The 19,779-nt window shown below is 38.9% G+C and overlaps 1 protein-coding gene across 1 annotated transcript; it reads right to left on the bottom strand.

Moving 5' to 3' along the window:
• Positions 1 to 6,472: 6,472 nt before the first annotated feature.
• On the bottom strand, positions 6,473 to 18,780 carry LOC306898013 (complement C3-like). The gene is made up of 41 exons (XM_079463215.1): positions 18,603 to 18,780; positions 18,332 to 18,527; positions 18,059 to 18,227; positions 17,877 to 17,950; positions 17,697 to 17,785; positions 17,437 to 17,519; positions 17,259 to 17,346; positions 16,966 to 17,068; positions 16,725 to 16,845; positions 16,515 to 16,630; positions 16,260 to 16,406; positions 15,674 to 15,880; positions 15,080 to 15,271; positions 14,488 to 14,640; positions 14,263 to 14,392; positions 14,097 to 14,168; positions 13,782 to 13,979; positions 13,557 to 13,668; positions 13,394 to 13,476; positions 13,160 to 13,299; positions 12,779 to 12,991; positions 12,560 to 12,620; positions 12,309 to 12,404; positions 11,919 to 12,122; positions 11,751 to 11,826; positions 11,488 to 11,647; positions 11,216 to 11,311; positions 10,961 to 11,117; positions 9,542 to 9,705; positions 9,225 to 9,383; positions 8,977 to 9,036; positions 8,804 to 8,894; positions 8,668 to 8,716; positions 8,291 to 8,381; positions 8,059 to 8,148; positions 7,813 to 7,918; positions 7,654 to 7,743; positions 7,485 to 7,565; positions 7,280 to 7,363; positions 7,060 to 7,195; positions 6,473 to 6,956 (listed from the first exon to the last, which is right to left on the bottom strand). Exons 1-41 carry the CDS (start codon positions 18,671 to 18,673, stop codon positions 6,815 to 6,817), a joined length of 4,950 nt encoding a protein of 1,649 aa, XP_079319341.1. The 5' UTR covers positions 18,674 to 18,780; the 3' UTR covers positions 6,473 to 6,814.
• Between the last annotated feature and the right edge of the window lie 999 nt (positions 18,781 to 19,779).

The following is a 19,779-nucleotide window of genomic DNA, read 5'->3' as shown; positions in this document are numbered from 1 at the left end:
ATGTTACTGTGAAAATGTGTACTGTTGCAGGTCAATTGTGTTGCGGTCTGGGAGTGGTGTTATAATTTAATCACCATCCAGAGTGGGGTAGTGTTGCAGGAATATGGGCATTGTCCCTTTAAGAAGTATGGGCTTTGTAGTGCTGACCGTACTGAAAGTAGTGCGGGTGCAGGGTATCGAGCATGTGAAGATCGGCTGCTTCAACTTCGACAGAAATGTACTGTTAGCCATCAAAATTTAGTGAAAATTTCAAAAACCGCTGGCGTAGGCTCGCAACTTTTTTTTAAAAGGCTGGCGTAGAAAGAGTTAATAGTTGAATTTGTAAAGTGCATTTCATACTACATACAGTTACAAAACCATTTTATAATAAACACAAAGAAGTAATCTTCGTGCATCAGTTTCACCCTAAACATCTCACAGGAAAGTGATGAGTTAAATCTCGTCCAGTTCAGATTTTCAGTAAATGACCCGTTGTGTAAATTCAACCTTTGATATATTGGCAGCTGATGTGCTGGTCTTTTAGGGGTCAGGGACAATTATTGATCGGTTATGTATGTGAATTGTAGTGTTCCAACCATTTATATGTAGGCTTCATAAAAAAGGAGCTTTAAAAAAAATTAAACACAGAACTTACAGACACGTGTTTTCCGTTAAAAGTCTTGGCTTTGGACTATAATAATAATAATAATACATTTTATTTGAAGGCGCCTTTCAGAACACTCAAGGACAGTTGAGTTGTAATAAAGCAAAAAGCAGCAATACATCAACAACAATTGTTAACTGTTAAAAAAAGATCAGGAAAACTAATCTAGAACTAAGAGCTGCAATACAACAAATAAAAATTATTATCTATAAAGACTATAAAAAAGCTAGCCTATACACAAATATGTTTTAAGTCATGATTTAAAACTGGTCAAACAGTCACTTTCTTGTATAGATTGAGGAATAGAATTCCACAGATGGTGAGCTCCCCAGCTGAATGCCCCATCGTTACTTAACAAACAGAAGGTTCCGCGAGAGAATTAGATGAAGATGATCTAAGAGTACGTTTTGGGGTTTAGATATGAAGCAAATCAGAGAGGTATGTGGGGGCAAGATTATGTAGAGCTTTGAAAGTAAAAAGCAGAATCTTGAACTGTATAACCATGTTTAACAGGAAGCCAGTGTAAATGGTAAAGAACTGGAGAGATATGCGCAATATCACAATATCATATGTTTACAAACTTCCACACATTCTTCAACCAGTTTCAACAAAAGGACAAGATTTCATACATACTGGGAGAACACGCAAGAAGCTCAAAACTGGCTGCAAGATCGGTCAAGTCCTGCCACGACCAAAGAACAACCAGGAAAACAGACACAACACAGTGAGGGTGACAGGATCCTGTCACCCTCACGAAGAACTTTCATAAATACTTTGCCGTTTTGCTGTTTATATTGAAATTATATAAATTTTTCTCTTAATCTGTATTTGTGCATTTTTATATGTGCTTTGACAATGTGAGTTATTTTTATCATGCCAATAAAGCTTCTTTGAATCTTCAATCCATAGATGGAGAGGTGTGCTGTGCGAGTGTCAATACCATTCAGGTCTGTATATTATTTACATTTTATGTGATTTAACGATTGCTAAATAAGATATGAATTAATTTTCACACAAAAAAATGCATGGCCTGGCTATTTCTGTTGCTTTCCTTGGAGCTTTTCCAGGTTGATTTGACAAAATAGTTACGTAACAGCTTTTTTTATATCAGAATTTTTTTTTCCATAACCTGTACGAACCTTGGGGGAGTGTACAGACAAACTACGTAATATATCCTGTGCAACTTATTTTTTTGACAGGTCAGGTTTTGACAAGAAATAAGAATGCATGATACAGCGTTAAATAATACCTTTAAGCAAAGGCATGTTACCAGGATGAAATCAGACAATTTGCAATAAAAGTATGAAACCAGATTGGGTCTCGTGGAGCAAACACGGCCAATGACACTCAAAAGAATGTAGTAGTGTCTATATGCATTCACAATGCAGCTGCAATGATTCTCCAATGTCTTTAACTGTAATTCAATGATATACAGGTACATCTAAAAAACATTAGAATATCACGAAAAAGTCAATCGTTTTTGTTAGTCGTTTCAGAAAGTGAAACCCATATATTCCATAGATTCATTACATATAGTGAAAAATATTTCAAGCCTTCATTTCTTCATTTGCAACAATGCGGCATGGTATGGAGGCAATAAGCCTGTGGCACTGCACAGGGGTAATGGAAGCCCTGGTTGATAGTGGCCTTCAGGTCATCTATATTGTTGGGTCTGGTGTCTCTCATCGGGGTTCAGGTCAGGTAGATTTGCTGGCCAATCAAGCAAAGTAACACCATGGTCATTGAACCAGCTTTTGGTACCTTAGCACTTTGGGCAGGTGCCAAGTCCTGCTGGAAAATGAAATCAGCAATTTCACTTGCGGTGGCAAAGTTGACAAAGCTTTGCTTATCTTGTGGCAAAACATGGAGCCGTTACGGCACTCAACATTCGCTGATGGCAGTTACGAAGATCGCCGGACGTCAACACGTGTACTAGATAGCAAACATATATTCAGGGATTTAGTAACAGGAAGTCATAAATAATATGGAGCATAGACAAGCATGCAGAGACATGTTCACCAAGATAATGGTCAAATATATGCATTAATAAACTTTAAAAAAGCATTTTTTGTAAAGCTGGTCTGTAGCTTTCCTGTAGCTCAGTGATAAGAGCCTTGCGTTAACAACGCAAGATCGTGGGCTTGATACCTATGTAAAATGTATAGGATAATGCTATGTAAGTCGCTTTGGATAAAAGCTTCTGCTAAATGTAAATGTTTTGACCAAGGACTGTTTTTCAAACTTATTGAAAGTGGCATAGGTAGTAAAACATATGACCTTATTAAATCAATGTACACTGAGAGTAAATGTGGGATAAAATTCAATATAACATACTAGATACCTTTATCAGGAGCGTGGAGTGAGACAGGATTGCGGTTTTCATATTTACATCAATGAACTGGCAACCATCCTAGAGCGATCTGAAGCCCCTGGTCTCACTCTATACGATTCACAAATCAAATGTCTGCTGTATGCAGATGATCAGATTCTGTTGTCTCCCACTCAACACGGTTTACAACAGAACCTGGACCTGCTAGAACAATACAGTCAGACCTGGGCCCTGACAGTTTACCTCAAATGATCACCTTTCAGTAAAGAACCAGATGCCAACTATCACAACACACATTTACATTAGGCACACCTCGCAAATAATAACAGGTGATAGGGGACGAATATAATGCGTATTTGGCATTCTGTCCCGGGGAGAGGGCTCCGGGCTTGGTGGTTCCAACAGTGAATGAACAGAGATAATGCACACAGGGGCTTCTATGCCATCAAATATCCCAATTGGAAATTGGCTGAACATATTAGAATTAGTAATTGAATCGGTTTCCCTCTATGGCAGTGAAGTGTGGGATCCACTGACAAATCCAAATCAAGATTTTACTAAATGGGAGAAACATCCTATTGAGAAACTTGCCACAGAACTCGGTAAAAATATCCACCAGCACACAACAAACAATGCATGCAGTGCAGAATTAGACAAATATACACTAATCCTAAAGATTTAGGATCACATTCTGGAAACAACTTAAACACAGTAACCCTCACTCATATAATTCGAAAGCACTGAAACTGTATTTATTTATTTTTATTTGTTGTTTATTATTATTTATAAAAAAATTATCTTCTTTCTCTTCCTCTTTGTGTGGTCTATGACTATCTGTATAATATTTTTACTTTCAAAGATTACTTGAGACAAAAAAAAGCTCTCATCCAATTAAATCCGGTTTAGAATCCGAAGAGTCCCACCCCCTTAACTACGATTGCTGCGGAAGCCACTTTATTATTTACATAACATTTATTATTTACGGACGCTTAATATTTATCCTGCACCTCAAAACTTTGATCAATACACCCATTGCCAGATGATCAAAGGTTAAATGTACACAACATGTTTTTGTAGGTTATTTACTGGAAATGTGTATTTGACTACATTTAACTCTTCACGTTCTCATGAACTACTTACATTACATTACATTTATTGATTTGGCAGACGCTTTTATCCAAAGCGACTTACAAGGAGAGCATATAAACATTTTGTCAACAAGCTAAACAGTACTGTTGCTACTAGGAGGATTAAAGCTGGAGTAAGCAAGGGAGAGAATGAACAGCAGATTCTTTTAGACACAAGACAGACAGTTATTGGTAAGTCAAATAAATGCAGAACAAGTCTTCCAGGATCTTTGACGTCGGAGAACATGTTAACGATGCTTCTGCATCAACAAGCAATCCCATAAAACTTTTGAGCAACATTACTGAATATATTATAGTACTTTATATAATTTGTATTAACATGTAAGACATAACTTTTTAAAACAGCAAATGTATGATAATGATAATAAGCAAATGCAAATGACATGTTTAGAGCTGTTGTTGCAATCACACACTGTTGCGATTGTAGAGAAACAGCTACCCATCCAACAAGGAGCCATGGGGCCCAGATGGGTTTGATTGTGGTTGTCTTCTGGGCCTCAGCTGGTTTTGTCGTCGGGTTCCATGTTGGCTCCACATGGGTAAGCCCAGATGAAATGATCACTGCTAAGTTTACATACCACAGGCTGCTAAATGTGCAGTCCTGTCCGGTCCTTCCAAGTCCCCTGAATCTCCCAAGTATTCACTACAAACATTTTGGGGGGGCTCCCTCCAGCCGGCATATCCATAGCCCCTCTGATCCCCAGAGACAGGAGTACCGCCCTCCTTCTCAGTACTACAAAGTAACTATGTTTGCTGGGTATAGCCAGTCTAAACTTACCCATACCGGATTCTAAAGGATGATCGGTACATCATGCCCCGCAGGAGCTGTAACAAAGAGGCTAGGCCAATGTCTATCGCGTCTGATGCCAATCACTTCCTGATGGCGGGGAGAATAAGTTAACAGAAAATAAGTAATTAAATGCTTCAAATAGCAAATGAGCTTTAAGTTTAATTTTAAATCCTGCCATATTGACTCACATTGTGACGCATAATCTTGTTCCATCCATCCATTCTCCAAACCTGTGTATCCTCCACCGGTTCACAGGAGTGCTGCTGCCTAACAATGTCTGTCTCACATTTTAAAATGTTGAAATCTATTGTCAGTTGGATGGCCGAAATTGCTGGAGCAATATATTTTTTTAAAGCAGGTCACAAACAAGGGACACTTAACGGTACGTCTGCTTGCCAGTTGTCCATTAAAGTAGCCACAAGGTTATACTGAAACCCGCTGTCCTGTGAATATCGAGTGAACCACTCAAACCTGCGGGTATGTGCTCTAGAACATCAGGAAAATCAGGCCGTACCTATCGGAGCATGCCTATCAGCTGCTAGCCCAAGCTCTGGTCAAAAAATGTTTAAAATGTTCCGTAGTTTTACGGAAAAACCCCGGCAGCTCTGGTTGCCAGAAAAATTCTGTAAAAATACGGGAAAAGATCGAAACAGCTTTGCAGCTTAAAATTCAGGGCAAAAACCTCAAGCTGTGTATGAACTTACATTTGATTCTTTTTTATTAAATGAAAACTTGGAGCTGATGCATAAAAGTGTAAACATTACATTGACTTTTTTTATTTCTTTGCAACACATTCTTAATTTCTATTAAACAAAGCAACATGACATCAGTACCTCAGGCCTGACCTTGGCTTATACACAGACTCACTCTTCAGCAGGTTTTGGGCCGGTTCCGAGGTCGGAACCCCCCCCTCCCCTCATCGAGGTAGAGTGATCTGGGTTTGACAGGAACCAGCGTGCTCAAGGCCTGACCCCTGGACAGCACAGCAATTATTCATACCCTCGCTACTACTATCGATTACTATCTGCATAGGCAAAGTCGTGAAATATAGTATATATAGCCTAGGAAAGGCCAGGTTCCAATTACTCACTACATTTAAATTTGCTTTAAATCTACCACAAGGATCCATTCATCATGATAATTTTTGTTTTAATATAAATTAACAAGATGCATCCACAGATACCCTGTTGGTGAGTCAATCCCCATGTCATCGTTGAATCATGATATATTTTTGACTCAAATGTTCTGCTCTACCTATAGTTAATGATATTTGATTAACAAGAGTTGTTAATCTCTAATCGGGTTGTGGCAATCTGTTTGATTTTATTGCTGCAATATCAAGTTTGTTTTGTATTACTATTCACTATTCTCTCTATATTGCTCTAGACTTACAATAATTTAAAAAAATCCTTCATTTCCTGTTTAAAGACCTGAATAACAATATGATAGATTTGAATCCTGGAAAATGTCTCATTAATTTGAATATTTTGTACTTCAGAAAATGGAAAGTAATGGCCTGAATATTTTTGCAAGGCAATGCATATCAAACAATAACATAATGATTGTATTAAACAAACCTTTATTATGCAATTAAACCAAAGTCAAGTTTTGTGACAATTTAAGCAACACTTTCAAAAATCCTTTAGCTGAACCTAATATCTCCAAATCCACCATTTTTTATTTCATTGATTTAACACTGTGTGAGTTGAAAACCTCTTTTTAATATGTTTCATTGGTTAGACATCTGTAGAACCCACAGACAAACATGAAGTTTTAGTAAAGATTTAGAAAATAACAATAAATGATGAAATCTGGAGAACATGAAGATCCAAAGTTTTCGTCCAACATCAACGTTGTATATGTTGAGTTACAAGATGTTGAAGTATTTCACTTTATGCGATTAATTATGTAGAGCATCCCTCTTTCATGAGCTTGTTTCTGAGTGTAGAGATGCCGGCATATCTGTCCTTATGTTGTGGACTTTGGCTCTCCTCTCTTGTGGGCCAGTACTCGATCCACGTCTGCTCACCCAAGATGTACTGCAGTCTAAAAACACAAAACCCAACACACAGTGACTTGGTGTGACTGCAAAACACAATAGTCATTCCACTCAAACCAACAAAGAACATGAAATGCATAAACCTCCTACCTCGCCTCAAGGTTTGGCAAGTCAGTGGATTTGCCCATGATGAGGTATGACTTGTCCTTTTGGAATTCCAAAGCTTTTCTGCAATTGGGATGAGCCAGAAACGCCCTCATCTTTCCCTCCACAGCATCATCCGTGCCTGTATACAGCGGAAACAAATCGCTTTATAGATATCAACCAAATTTCAAATCATGCAGTATGCTCAGCGAAGGCACAGACGTACCTTCCTTAAGGACCTCCTCCACCATCATTTCATAGATGTCCGAGTGTTGCGTCAATTTCATGTCCACCACTTTGACTTTATAAACTGTGAACCAAACACACATATGTCATTATCAACACCTGAGCTGAAAAATGTATTAAACAAGTTTTCTTGCATCTGCACAACATCTGAAAAGGAATACAAACACACAATTGAATTTGTTTACCATAATCCATGCCGGCTTCACAAGCCTTATCCAAACGATCGTCGTCACTGACTTTGTTTTTGTTCTGGAAACTGCAGTTTTCTGCATCAGGATGGACAATATAAAGAGGGAATTAAAAACAGTTCATTCTAACAACAGTAAACACTGAAGTGTTTCTGAGTGACTGTACCTTCAGCACATTGACACAAATCTCCATGACATAATCTGCTCAAAGCACCGTCTTCCTTATCAGGGTGGTAGTACTTCGTGCACCGTGCGTCTGAGAAAACACAAGAGTTAAGTGAAGAGAACATCTAAAGAACTTTGTGTGTGTGTGTCAATATCTCACCTGGTGAATAATATTCATAGACTGTAACTGCAGCAGGTTGAAGCAAACCCACTTTATTGACCTTGTGCATTCTGAAGGCGATTCTATCATGTTCCGTATGAGAAACCTATCGAGGCAGAGGATCACGTCATTCAGAAACATCACTTTATTACATCTGACAGTCATTTGCCAATTTAACTTGGTATATCGGCATCGTGATATCAAGCATGCAAACCAAACGAAGTCTGAAAAAATAGGTTGAAATACCTTATTGATGTAGAGGATGAGTGACCCTCGCTCCGAGAGCTCCTGGTCCATCTCAAATTTCTGAATGGCTCTGTCTTTGCCCATGGTCAACTGTGGTAACAAAAACATGTAACAAGCAAGTACACGAACCAGACAAACATGGCTAATTTCTACGTCCTCGCTTAGATTCTTCATCAGTTTACAATGATGAGACATTTCATGTGCACTAAACTCTTCTAAAACCAGCTAGTACCTCTGCGAGATCCCTTTCATCCACTTTAAACCCTGTCAGTAATCCCACATCCAGAATGCTCATGGTGGCGTCTCTTGTTTCACTTTTGTAGCTGTAGAAATGCATTAATTAATAATAGGAGTTTATTATGAAAAGATCAAATGTAGGGGTCAGACAAAATAATGGAAACACCAGAAAAAAGGGTGATATCGCTGTATTAAGCAGGCGTTGGACAACTGTTTGTCTTAACAATGGGTGTTTTGTCCAACCCCTGTACAGCTTTACAAAATGTATTGATTGTTTTGTAAACATACAATTACTTACAGTTACTCGCTACATTAAAATTTTATCTAAATCTACCACCAAGATCCATTCATCTTGAAGTTTTGCATACTTACAAGAAGTCCATAGTGACCTTGTAACTTTCTTCAGCCCCTGGATAACTCACTAAGCAAAAAAGAATGGACTTTAATGCACCTCATAATTTAAAACAAAGTAGTATTTCAAGGTTTCCAAAACAAGACGCAATCTTACCGGTACTTTCTCGTTCAAATTTAAGCTTCAGATCAAAGTGTTTACAGTCAGAAATCTTCTCCGCAGGCTTGGCATAATAAAGCATGAGCACCTGAAAACAGACACTGGTATCACTCGTGTCACACACTTTCTGTATATAAACATGAATGTGATGACTGTACATGTCAACTCACTGAGAGAGTGGCTGTTCCAGTTCCTTTAGCCGATACGTTGAAGTTTTTATTGAGATCAATCTGTTGAGTGACACACACATGTATGACATATCGCTTATTGCTCCCTGAACTCTTTGTAAGTCGCTTTGGATGAAAGCGTCGGCTAAATGTTAATGTAATATTTCATTTGTCATCAGAATAATCACGTCAGTAACTGTGTACGGTCTGTGTCCTGAACAAGGCCGACTGATGTCTGAATGACTTCTCACCTTGTCCGTGCGTGTAACGTGCACGTTATTTTTTCTGAAACCCCATGTGATTGGTTTGTTTCTTCCGGACACAGATACTTCCACGTCCAGGTTGAAGTTTTGCTCTTTCCTCACCTGCGTGCGGTATTCAGCCACCGCCTGGAACACCATGATGGTCGCCTACAACAGACAGGTAAGTAAAGCCCATTTTTCACCGTATTTCTATTCATGATATCATTTTGAATCCTTAAATAGCAGCTTGCATTTGAATATTAACGTTTTGTAACCCAATGATACAATGTAACGTTATCATTGTGAATGAGAAGTTGATGGTTTACCTGTGTTGTGCCAGAACCGCCATAGTGAGATTGTTGTCTGGCCAGCCAGTGCACGGCTTCTCCTGCTGTGTCGTAATGTTTTGCTTTTACGAGGGCCAGCACAGCATAAGCTGTGGCCTCTAGAGAGTGATAATGTTGCCCCTGGACAACCCAAGCAGTCCCGGCTGTTTAAAAGACAAAAAATGTACAGAAAGTAATGCGTTGGGCATTCTTCTCTATACTGTTACTCATATCGCAACTAACTTCAAAAGCTAGAAGAAAAGCTTTAATTTCATTTTTTCACATGCCTCAGTTTATTTGGATTCTTGTAAGATCTGAGAAGCTGTCCAAGCCGAAGACGTCAACATCCTCTGCCCTGATAGCACACGTACATCTGGCAAACATCTATTTGATGTCTGCATTTTCATCTGCAAGACATCTGCCCTACATCTCTGAGACGTCTACTGTCAGACGTCATGTGTAAGATGTGTATGATTTAGAATGGATGTACAACAGCTCTTTCTAAGATGTTTAGCAGATGTTTTTACACAGCAGATGTTTTCCAGATTCCAGATCTTACAGATGTTCCTGTGCTATCTGGGTGGCTTTGCTGTTTTTACAACTTAAAGCTCTGAGGGGAGCTCATGAGCAGCATTAACGGAATAAAACGGAGTAGAAGAGAGGTTTATCCGAAGCGGGTCTGAGTGTCCTCGTATGTACAGTCGAACCGTTGCGATTTTGCCAGAAATTACGGTTTTGAAGTCGAAGCTTCGGTTGATTTCTCGAGCAAATTGTGCTGCAATAAATCAGAAACCAAGAGTTTCGCCTCTTTAAACGCTACATCGTTTAAGAAAATGCACAACTACTTTCTCTTCGGAAGGGCACACAATATGTCGCTCCACATGAAGAGAATATGACAGGATTATATTGCTTCATGTGTCACGTCAATTTTAAACGGGTCAGTACTTTGTTCCCTCGACAGTTTACACATCAAGAGTTTACTCTTCGAAGGGAGTTGGGCATACTAGGGATGATCACTTCAGAATGAGTACATCAAAACTCCATTTAAACGGAGCAGCCCAGGCAGTCGGTAATGGTGCCTCTTAACGTTTCGGTTTTGAATTGGTAATGGAAGCTTCAGTCATATATAATAATAAACGAAAAAAGTCACACGCAAGCTGTCCTTTGCCTGACTATATAACAGCAAGGGTAACGGGGTAACATCAGCTTTAGTTCTCACACTTATTGGTTAACGTTCCTGAAGTAAATATAATGTTAAACAACATTTTTTATCACTGACTGAGTGATTACGTGACAGATTCATCTCCACCAGGTGCTTTAATTCTTTAAAGTATTCACTGCGTTTCTTTAGTTTCTCCATAAATAAATCAGTTTGAGAGCTGAGAGGTTATCGAAAAGATAGAATCAAATATTACTGACCTTCCTGTTTAGTGGAATGCCTCATCAACACATCATTATTGAGTTTCTCCACGTTGGCCATGGCGTAGGACGTCATAGCCACAGCGTACGGATTGCTCAGTTGGGGAAGTTTTGCTTCCAAATAACCAACAGCCTTGCTCATACTTTCATGAAGACTCTGTTATTAGATTTAAATGTGAATAAATGAACAGTAGAGGCAGTGGAAAAACAAAACAAATCTCTTAAAAAACAATATGGTTAAAGAGCTGAACTTACACTAACTGATCTGGCACAGATTTCGCTGCCCTCTTGCATGGCGATGAGAACAAACGCAGTCAGAGAAGCTTCAGAATCTTTGCCCCGAACATCACCCTGAATCAAAGCAAAAACTGACCATCACAAACACGTCAGTATTTTATATGATGAGGTATAAATGAGGTAGTCACAAATGGGAGACAAGCACAGGAGGAAAAACTAAATGTTGCCAGTAATTTTAGTTCGACCTCATCGACATGCATTGCAATAGATCATAGCAACGATTAACTTACAACCATCTCCCCATGAATTACAGCTGCATCCTCTTTAAAAGATCCATCTGGCAGTTGTTTGTTGAGAACCAGCCACTTGAGGGCGCTGCAGAGTACATTTTCATCTACAGCAATGAGCTTATTGGACATAGCAAAGATTTTAGCCACGTACGCCGTCAACCTTTAACAGAATGAATCAAGCAAAAAACATATTCAGTAAAAACTGTATTAAATAAGTATTACATAATGAAAACAGAATGTTTATTTAAAACTCAAAATGTTACCATGTACTGCTCTGTCTATCAACCCAAGCGGCGTAGGACCCATCAGCTTTGCGGTAGGCCAGCTGCCTTTGATAACCTTAATACAAAAGGGTGAAACATAAACCTTAAAATTTGATTTACGTGTATATAGGTATACCGCATTCTTTTAATATGTTGTCGTCCGCTGACCTGTGGTTATATGGTTGATGGCATCAGTTCGACGGTCCATGCCGACAGCCTCCCACTGATTGGTGCTGTCCAGATAATGAGTGGCAATGAGAGGTAGAGTCATGTGGATCATAATTTGCTCTCCACACCCGCTGGGCTGGTAAATGAGTTTACCCATGAAATCTCCACTGATGGCCTTCTCGACCGTTTGAGTTGTCTCCTCACCTGGAGGCATGACAACAATATAACATGGAGAACTCAATTCAGTTTACAAAATGTGTCATGATGGAGAATGTATGGATGCTTTCAGATATATGGATTCTCCCCACTCTTTAAACAGCTTAAGAAACGATTTGATGAAATAATAATTGTTAATAAACTCGACATTAGTTTACTTCATGTCATCATTACCGATTATCGAGATGAGAGTGCTGGCAGTTGTGCCTGGAACCTGATCAGTTGGAGGCAAAGTTTTTATAACTTCAAGTTGTTCTCCATCTGCTCCACCTGGAAAAGTTGAAGCACGGTTTAATCATGAAGAACATTTGATTGCACATTTGGTGTTCATGTTTTGTTATGGGACATTGTACTGCGATGTAATTTCCTTTTTGTATGACCATGACGACCAACTTTACGTTTTGCTGGTTGAAAATGAATCTCACCCTTTTTCGCCGGATTGAGCTCCACATTTTTCGCCAACAACTCTACTAGGATACCTTCGGACTGGAGGAGAAAGAAAATAATGGAGTTATCGACCTGCTGTCTTTTTCAGAATTATAAAACAAATTTAACATACTCCGATTCCAATAAAAGTAAAAAAACGATCTGTAAATGAAAGTGGTAAAAGTGTGAGAATGGCCAGAATGATCAAACAAGCTTACCACCACTTTCAAGGTCTTCTTCACTCCATCAGTGTAGACGGAATCAAACACGGCAGCCTTCACCTCAATCTGATGTTCGCCCAACTCCATGGGAATTATCACATATGGAACGGATCTGGTAGAAGATCCTTCGACTTCTAATATTGTTCTGTATTTACGCTTCTTACTGGCAGCGCTGCAAATGTGTTCTGTCTCCATAAACTCCACACGCACCTGTTGGAAATGAGACGGTGGACATCTCTTAGAAATCTCTGGAGCGAACATAGTAGTTGCTTATGAAGGACAAAATGAATCCTCATTAAATGCATTGGAAGACGAAGAGATTGAGGAGAAAGTGGCAGCTGTAAGAACATCGGAAAGACGTTCAGCGGATAGAATTACTTTTATCTTCTTTGGTGTGTAATTGTGAATGATGGCTTTGATTTCCAGCTGCTCGTTGCGAACGACCGAATACGGCATCTTGAGGTCGATGAAAAACGTCTTAAAAACCACCATCTCCAGAGGATCTGCCACACAGATACCTTTGGGAAAGACAACAGGAGCGAAAGAATGTAATATAGCTACAGAAAGCTTCTCCTTGTGTTCAAAATTATAAAATGAAGAACTTCAACTCACCGTTAGGGTCTGACAAGCTGATGGCTAACATTTGCCAAGTTGTGATGGATTCCTTCAGGTAGAGTTTGTCTTTGGATAGTACGCTGGCATTTGAGAAAATGTGGAGTTAATATCTTTGACACGGCTGAATGTTTTTTGTCCAACAGGTCAGGCTCTCGCTTACCAGGTTTTATCTTTGCATTGAGGAACAGTCACCTCCTCCCAAAGCCAGCTCTCAGGGAACTGTGTCCGTGACACAATCTCGTCAGACTGTGGGTAGTCATCATCATCGTCACCTACGTAAAAGGGTAAAAAGTGTGAGGGAATATATCATCCGTTTACATAAGCACCTGAAATCACTCATCAATCAGAAGTTCAAGATGATTGTCGAGAAGCTAAGAACACTCACTGCGAGCCAGAACCATATCTGCCTCTCGATCAGCCTGATCTCTGTTGGCTGACATCACGTTACAGCAATCTAAGAAGGCCACAACACATTCCGGTCCGTCTTCAATGTACGTGGCTCTTCGTTTACAGGTGTACCCGAGTTTATTTTCTCTCATTCCATCGACACAGCACTTCTTCAGATCACCAGAGTATTTATCAGCTGACGACACAACATGAGAGCAATGAGCAGAGTGGAAGAATTAACACATTGATGACCAAAAAGATACATTTAGGAAAAGATTAATTCAGATTTATTTAAATCACATTCACTCCTCACCCAGTCTAGTGGTGACCTGCATAATAGTATCAGCTCTCCGTCTTCTCTGTGGCGGGGCTGGACACTCAGGCACTAGAGGAGAATAAAAAAATAAATAACTCTTGACATTTTGTTACAATGCATACACACAACTTATACGTTTTTAAAGTACTGAAACATAAAGTACTTGTTCTGGAGGTGGTTCCTCCAGCGGTGCTGGAATCAAACATCAGGCCAGCGTCATAGAAAACCCCCATACTGTCTCTTCCACTGCCCGCTGTACAACCTGTGTCATATTTCTCAATCACGTCCCAGATCTACACACAGCAAACCAGTTTTAAAAGTAAAAAAGAAAATAACATGATTGTGTTTTTTTTTGGCCAAATGTTTGTTTTTGATGAAGATGCGTCACCTTCGACTGTGTGAGTCTGTTCTTGTTGAGGACATGCACAGCCTTGTCAACCACCACCAGGCCAACTTTAGCTCCGGGATCTCCAGTTATTTTCAAGGTGAAATCATCACCCGGACTATAAGTGTTGGCCTTGTTCTTTACCTCAAGACTTAGCTGTTGAACAGACGGGTTAAATACGATAATGTGTTGTCATGTCAGCAATAACTTTATGGTCCTTTCAAGAGCCCTATTCCACACCGATACCTTAAGTCATTTATTACTTGTGCTGTCACAATATCTTACTTTCACCGCACGATAACCATGGCAAAAATAACTCAACAACTCATAATAACAAGCTCTGACTTGTTTAAAAGTATTCATTTCAAGATGTTAAAAATGTCATTACAGTCTTAAAGTCTCAATACCATAGAATGTTTTGCTATGGTAGCAATGATGCCTAAGAAAGTTTTTACATAACTAGACATAGTATATGAAGAAGTATATTTTCATAGAAAATAGAAGATGTAGCATTGAGTAATTGTGGAAAAAATAATAGTCAATTTTGTTGAATTGAATGTTTTGTTCTGATAATTTCTTGTGATGGTTTACTTACTGTTCCAGTGCATGTGTCCTTCACATCAACCCAGACGGAGTCAGACACCACCTCATCTGATCCCACATGATAATACGCCACAAAGCGGAAAGACGGCACCATGTCTTTGGTCACAGGTAGAGACAGAGTAACTAAAGCCTGTCCTTTTCTCTTATACCTGTCCACCATCACAATCTGTCCTTTACTGATGATCTGAAAATAACAAGACATTTGAGTATTCATTCAGTGTCAAACAAGAAAGCTTATTCTGTCATGTATATTTATATTTATTGTATTAAATGACTCGAACATAATGGTTTTTTTTACTTGACCTTTAACTTTGTTTGTCAACCTATCAAATGATGAAGTCATGTACGCTTGTGCACTTTTTAAAGCCTTCAGGCTCTCACTGTATGGTGTTGGAATTAGGATTATCATAATAAGTATACAAAAGTTGAATATGACAGCGTCTGTACTGACCGCAGAGCTGCAAAAGTAGTAAAAACTGATCTGTAAACATTGTGCGATCAAACCCAGAAGCAGTGGTCATTGTCTGCCATTAACTTGTTAAAAGTCATGTGACTTATACTGACGGTTGTCATTAACATCTCTCACCATGTACGTGTAATCTTGATCTTTGGCTCCTGGACTTTTTCCTGTGTTCAGATTGACTTTCATTTGATCACCGATCTCGAGCTCCGCAGCATCAATGCCGACGTGCAGGTAGTTTTGGGAGTTGCTTTTGGGAATGTACGCTTGAGCTGTCATCGTCTTTACTGCCTGCTGTTCATCAATCTTTAAATCTGGATCTGTGGTCTTTGCCTGAAAAGAAATAAAAACTGCATGAGTGTGTGTGTATATACAGATGTTTACCGTAGTCTGTTTGAATACTGGATTCTGATTGGCTGGCAGGTGTGCATTAAAAGGCAGTGTAAGTTTGAACAATGTTAGAAATGAACGGTATATTCAAATATATATACAAATAACCTGTATATTCACCTGTTTGGTCAAAAATGACACTGTTAACATCAATAACAGCTTTAACTGGGAAATAACTGTGGGATAAGCAGGATATTCCACGGCTAGCCGAGCATTAACGGCTAGCCATGGAATATCCCTCACTTGAATATCAACAGTTGCACATCTTTTCAATTTTAATGGAATATCCCGAACTAGATCAGCCATGACAAACAGGTCTTACGGTGATCAGCAACGTCAGAGCATCGCCCTTAGAATTGACCGTGACCTTCGCAATTCCATTGGCTTTTGTTTGACCTCTGATCCCTCCAGGGTTGACCTCCACTTGCACACTTTTAGCGGGCGTCTGGTCAGGATTTGTCACGTAAACCTTTTTGAAGGCGCAGAAAAAAATTACGGAAAAAATAAAACATCCAGTAAGTTCACAGATTTATAATCAATGTCTTCAGAGTTTAATCTGTTTAGTCTAGATTCACACCGAGACGTCAAAGGGCATTCCAGGTTTGAAGAATTGAGGTGTTCTCTTGAAGTGGATGGTGTACGGTGACGTCACAATCTGAATGCCTCTCTTTTGTGCTTCCACCATTTCACTGCCTGTAACACACAAACACATCATTATGTCAACAGTACATAGACACATACACATAAACATAATAAACAACAGATAAACAAAGTGTGTTGATCTCACCGGTGTCTGTTAAAACGCTGACCGAAACAAAGATTGATTTCCCAACCAGCTGGTTGATGTCTGGAAAGGTTTCAAGGATCATCTTCCTTGTCAGATCTGCTGAACCCTGTCCTTCAGCTATCTGTTTATATATCAGAGCGAGAACATTATCAGTATGTGTATAATGTAATCTGAATTTATTTTCGGATTTACCGTTGAATTTGTAATATCAGGTTTGTTCATGCTTGTCTGTAATGCTCACCGAGACTCTTTGTAGGGAGGCTGCGATACTTGTTTTACTGTCACCTTCCATCACACCAAACACCACAAACGCTTGTCCCTCAACCTTCTTCTTAAACAGATACCTAAAATATTTTTAGTGACTTAAAGTAAGCTTTTCCACATCATTCACAAAATAAAAAATGCCTGTGTTGCTAAAACAATGTTGTCAAGGTTGATACAGTGAAATTAAAAAATAAATTCAATTGAATAACAAAGTATTAGGTGCTAGATGATGCACATTTTTAGCTCATCTGTAAAAAGAATTCCTCTTACTCTGCAGTTATTTCAACTGTAAGACTCTCGTCGCTAACATAGAAGAACGACTTGCTGGGGCTTAATGTGACTTCAAAAGTTGGAAGCACTACAAACCAAAACAAACAGATAAACACACTCAATATTCTCAATAATCTCAATATTGCACAACACGCTGGTTTTGTTGACACCATCTCACCGTATTCTTTGACCTCAAAGTCTGCAGTGAAGGTCTTCTGCGGGGTGTTTGCGTAGCGTGTGATCACCTTCCAGATCCCAGGACTTAAATAATAAACATGTCAGATTTTATAACATTAAAACAAACGTCAGACCATGAATGGAATTGAAAACTGATTTCACATCCATTGCTATATACATTGATGAAGCGAGGGGCTAGTTTCATAGTTAAAAATGAAGTAGTGTTCACTTGGGCTGAATAGAATTTAAATACAAACACACCTGGCAACCTCAGGAATTTTGTACTTTCCAGACTTCATCCCTTGCATTGGATAAACCTTCTCGGTTACAACCGTTATGCCTTGTGGATTCTTTAAAAAACATTGAAAGTCTTATGAGTTATTGATGAAATGTGATGTATTTGTGTCTAGAATAACCGTGAGCTCATATTGAAGCGTGTACCATGATGTCCACCGAGACTCCAGATTGACTCAGTGGAAGCAGGTTTGGAGTCAGAGAGAAAACCCGGTACTGAACTACAAACAGGATTGAGAGATTCATGCATCATTATCTGTTGTATTTAGTTTACTTCAGTCGTGCAGAATGATCAAATCTGGTTGTTATTGATGTCATGCTGATGTTACCTGTGCTAGCAGGTGTGTAGATGGGTTTGTCTGTCTGTACAAATATATATCCAGACTGAAATGACACCATGACCACTTTCTCCAGGGTTTTAGAAGGAAATTCAGCCTGTAAATACACATACTGCTTCTCCAGAGGATCGTCGATGAAGTATTTTTTATCATCGGGAATCTAAACACCAACAAAAAATATATTTTTCAGAGACCCAATAACACAGTCATGTTCATATTTCCAATGAAGGAGAAATAATTTGATTCGCTTCATATTTGCGTCACCTTTATCTTTGCAAGCAACTGGTAATTTTTGGCCGCTGTCAGGGTGACCGATTCAGAAACGATTTCCACATTTTTGCGCGGGTGGTCCTTCACCACAATCCTCACTTTCAGGTCTCCTCCATTATAATCCTGAGCCTCCAAGAACACGGTCTCTAAGGAACCAACCCTCAGCAAATTAGGAGCCGACACAACGTATCTGAGAAGATTAATCACAGTTTTAGACACAAATATCTAAATGAAAGTATATGTTTATAGTGTTATGAATACTCACAGCGGGTCACATAATGTGAGGAGAGGTGAAGAGAGAAGAACAACAGTCGACCACAGCAGGTGCACATTCATCGTGACGGACTGTTACTGTGTGCGTCTCTAACCTGCAGCCCTTCCAATTTATACTCAACCTCAATATGAACACATCGCCCCCACTCTCTTTCTCTCTCTCTTTCTCTGACAGCGCTCCAAACATCATAGCGATTATGTAACACATTCGAGAAGGGGAGGATCTGGAATTTCTGAATTTGAGACATATGATCATTATATCAGGGGTTTAAATGCACAGTTAAATAACTTTTTTTATTTAAAAATCAAGAAGTAATTTGTATGTGCATTTTATAATGCAAACAGTTACAAAACCACTTTATAATAAACACAAAGAAGTCATTTTTGTGCATCAGATTCACCCAAAACATCTCACAGGACAGTGAAGAGTTAACCCAAATCCAGTTCAGATTTCCAGTAAATGCCCCGTTGTGCAAATTCAACCTTTGATATATTGACAGCTGATGTGTTTGTCTTTTGGGGTCAGGAGAGTTATTGATCAGTATATACATGTATTTCGCAGTAGGCCTACTCCATTTGCTCATGATTGGTCTTATAATGCAAACTGGGCCATGTCATGTTCGACTTATACTTACATACAAAATGCGCTCAAAATATAAATTAAACACAGAACTTGTTTTCTGTTTAAAGTCTTGGCTTGGGACTAATATTATTATAAATATCGTTACCATACAAATTTGACGAAAGTATGATTAACTAAACAGTAAAGGCCCTAATACATATTGCTGTGGTTGCAAATAAAAATGAATAGCATAAAAACCTTACATTTTCATCCCATAAAGTGTTCTGTTAACAATTGCATATGATATTGACATTTTAGTTAAGTGCAGTAAATTCACACAATGTATATTCCAGACGTTAATAACCAACATACAAAACCATTTAAATAAATCATCTGCTTTTGAACCAATGAGATTCATTGACGTAGCCTACGTGCTGCCATATTTGAAAATTGGGAGGTCTGTAATGTTAATATAATGTTAGATAAAACGATTGCTAAATAAGATCAGCAGACTCGGTTGCCATCTTTAAAAAACGCCTAAAAACGCATCTCTTCCGTCAACACGTCGCTGATTGATTTTTCCTAATTCTCTTCCCTTTCCTTCTTT

This window comes from Barbatula barbatula (genome assembly GCF_947034865.1).
Source record: "Barbatula barbatula genome assembly, chromosome: 8".
In the NCBI taxonomy this organism is placed as follows: Eukaryota; Metazoa; Chordata; class Actinopteri; order Cypriniformes; family Nemacheilidae; genus Barbatula; species Barbatula barbatula.
Note: the sequence above shows the minus strand (reverse complement) of the source record. Positions and strands in the feature narration are given on the sequence as shown.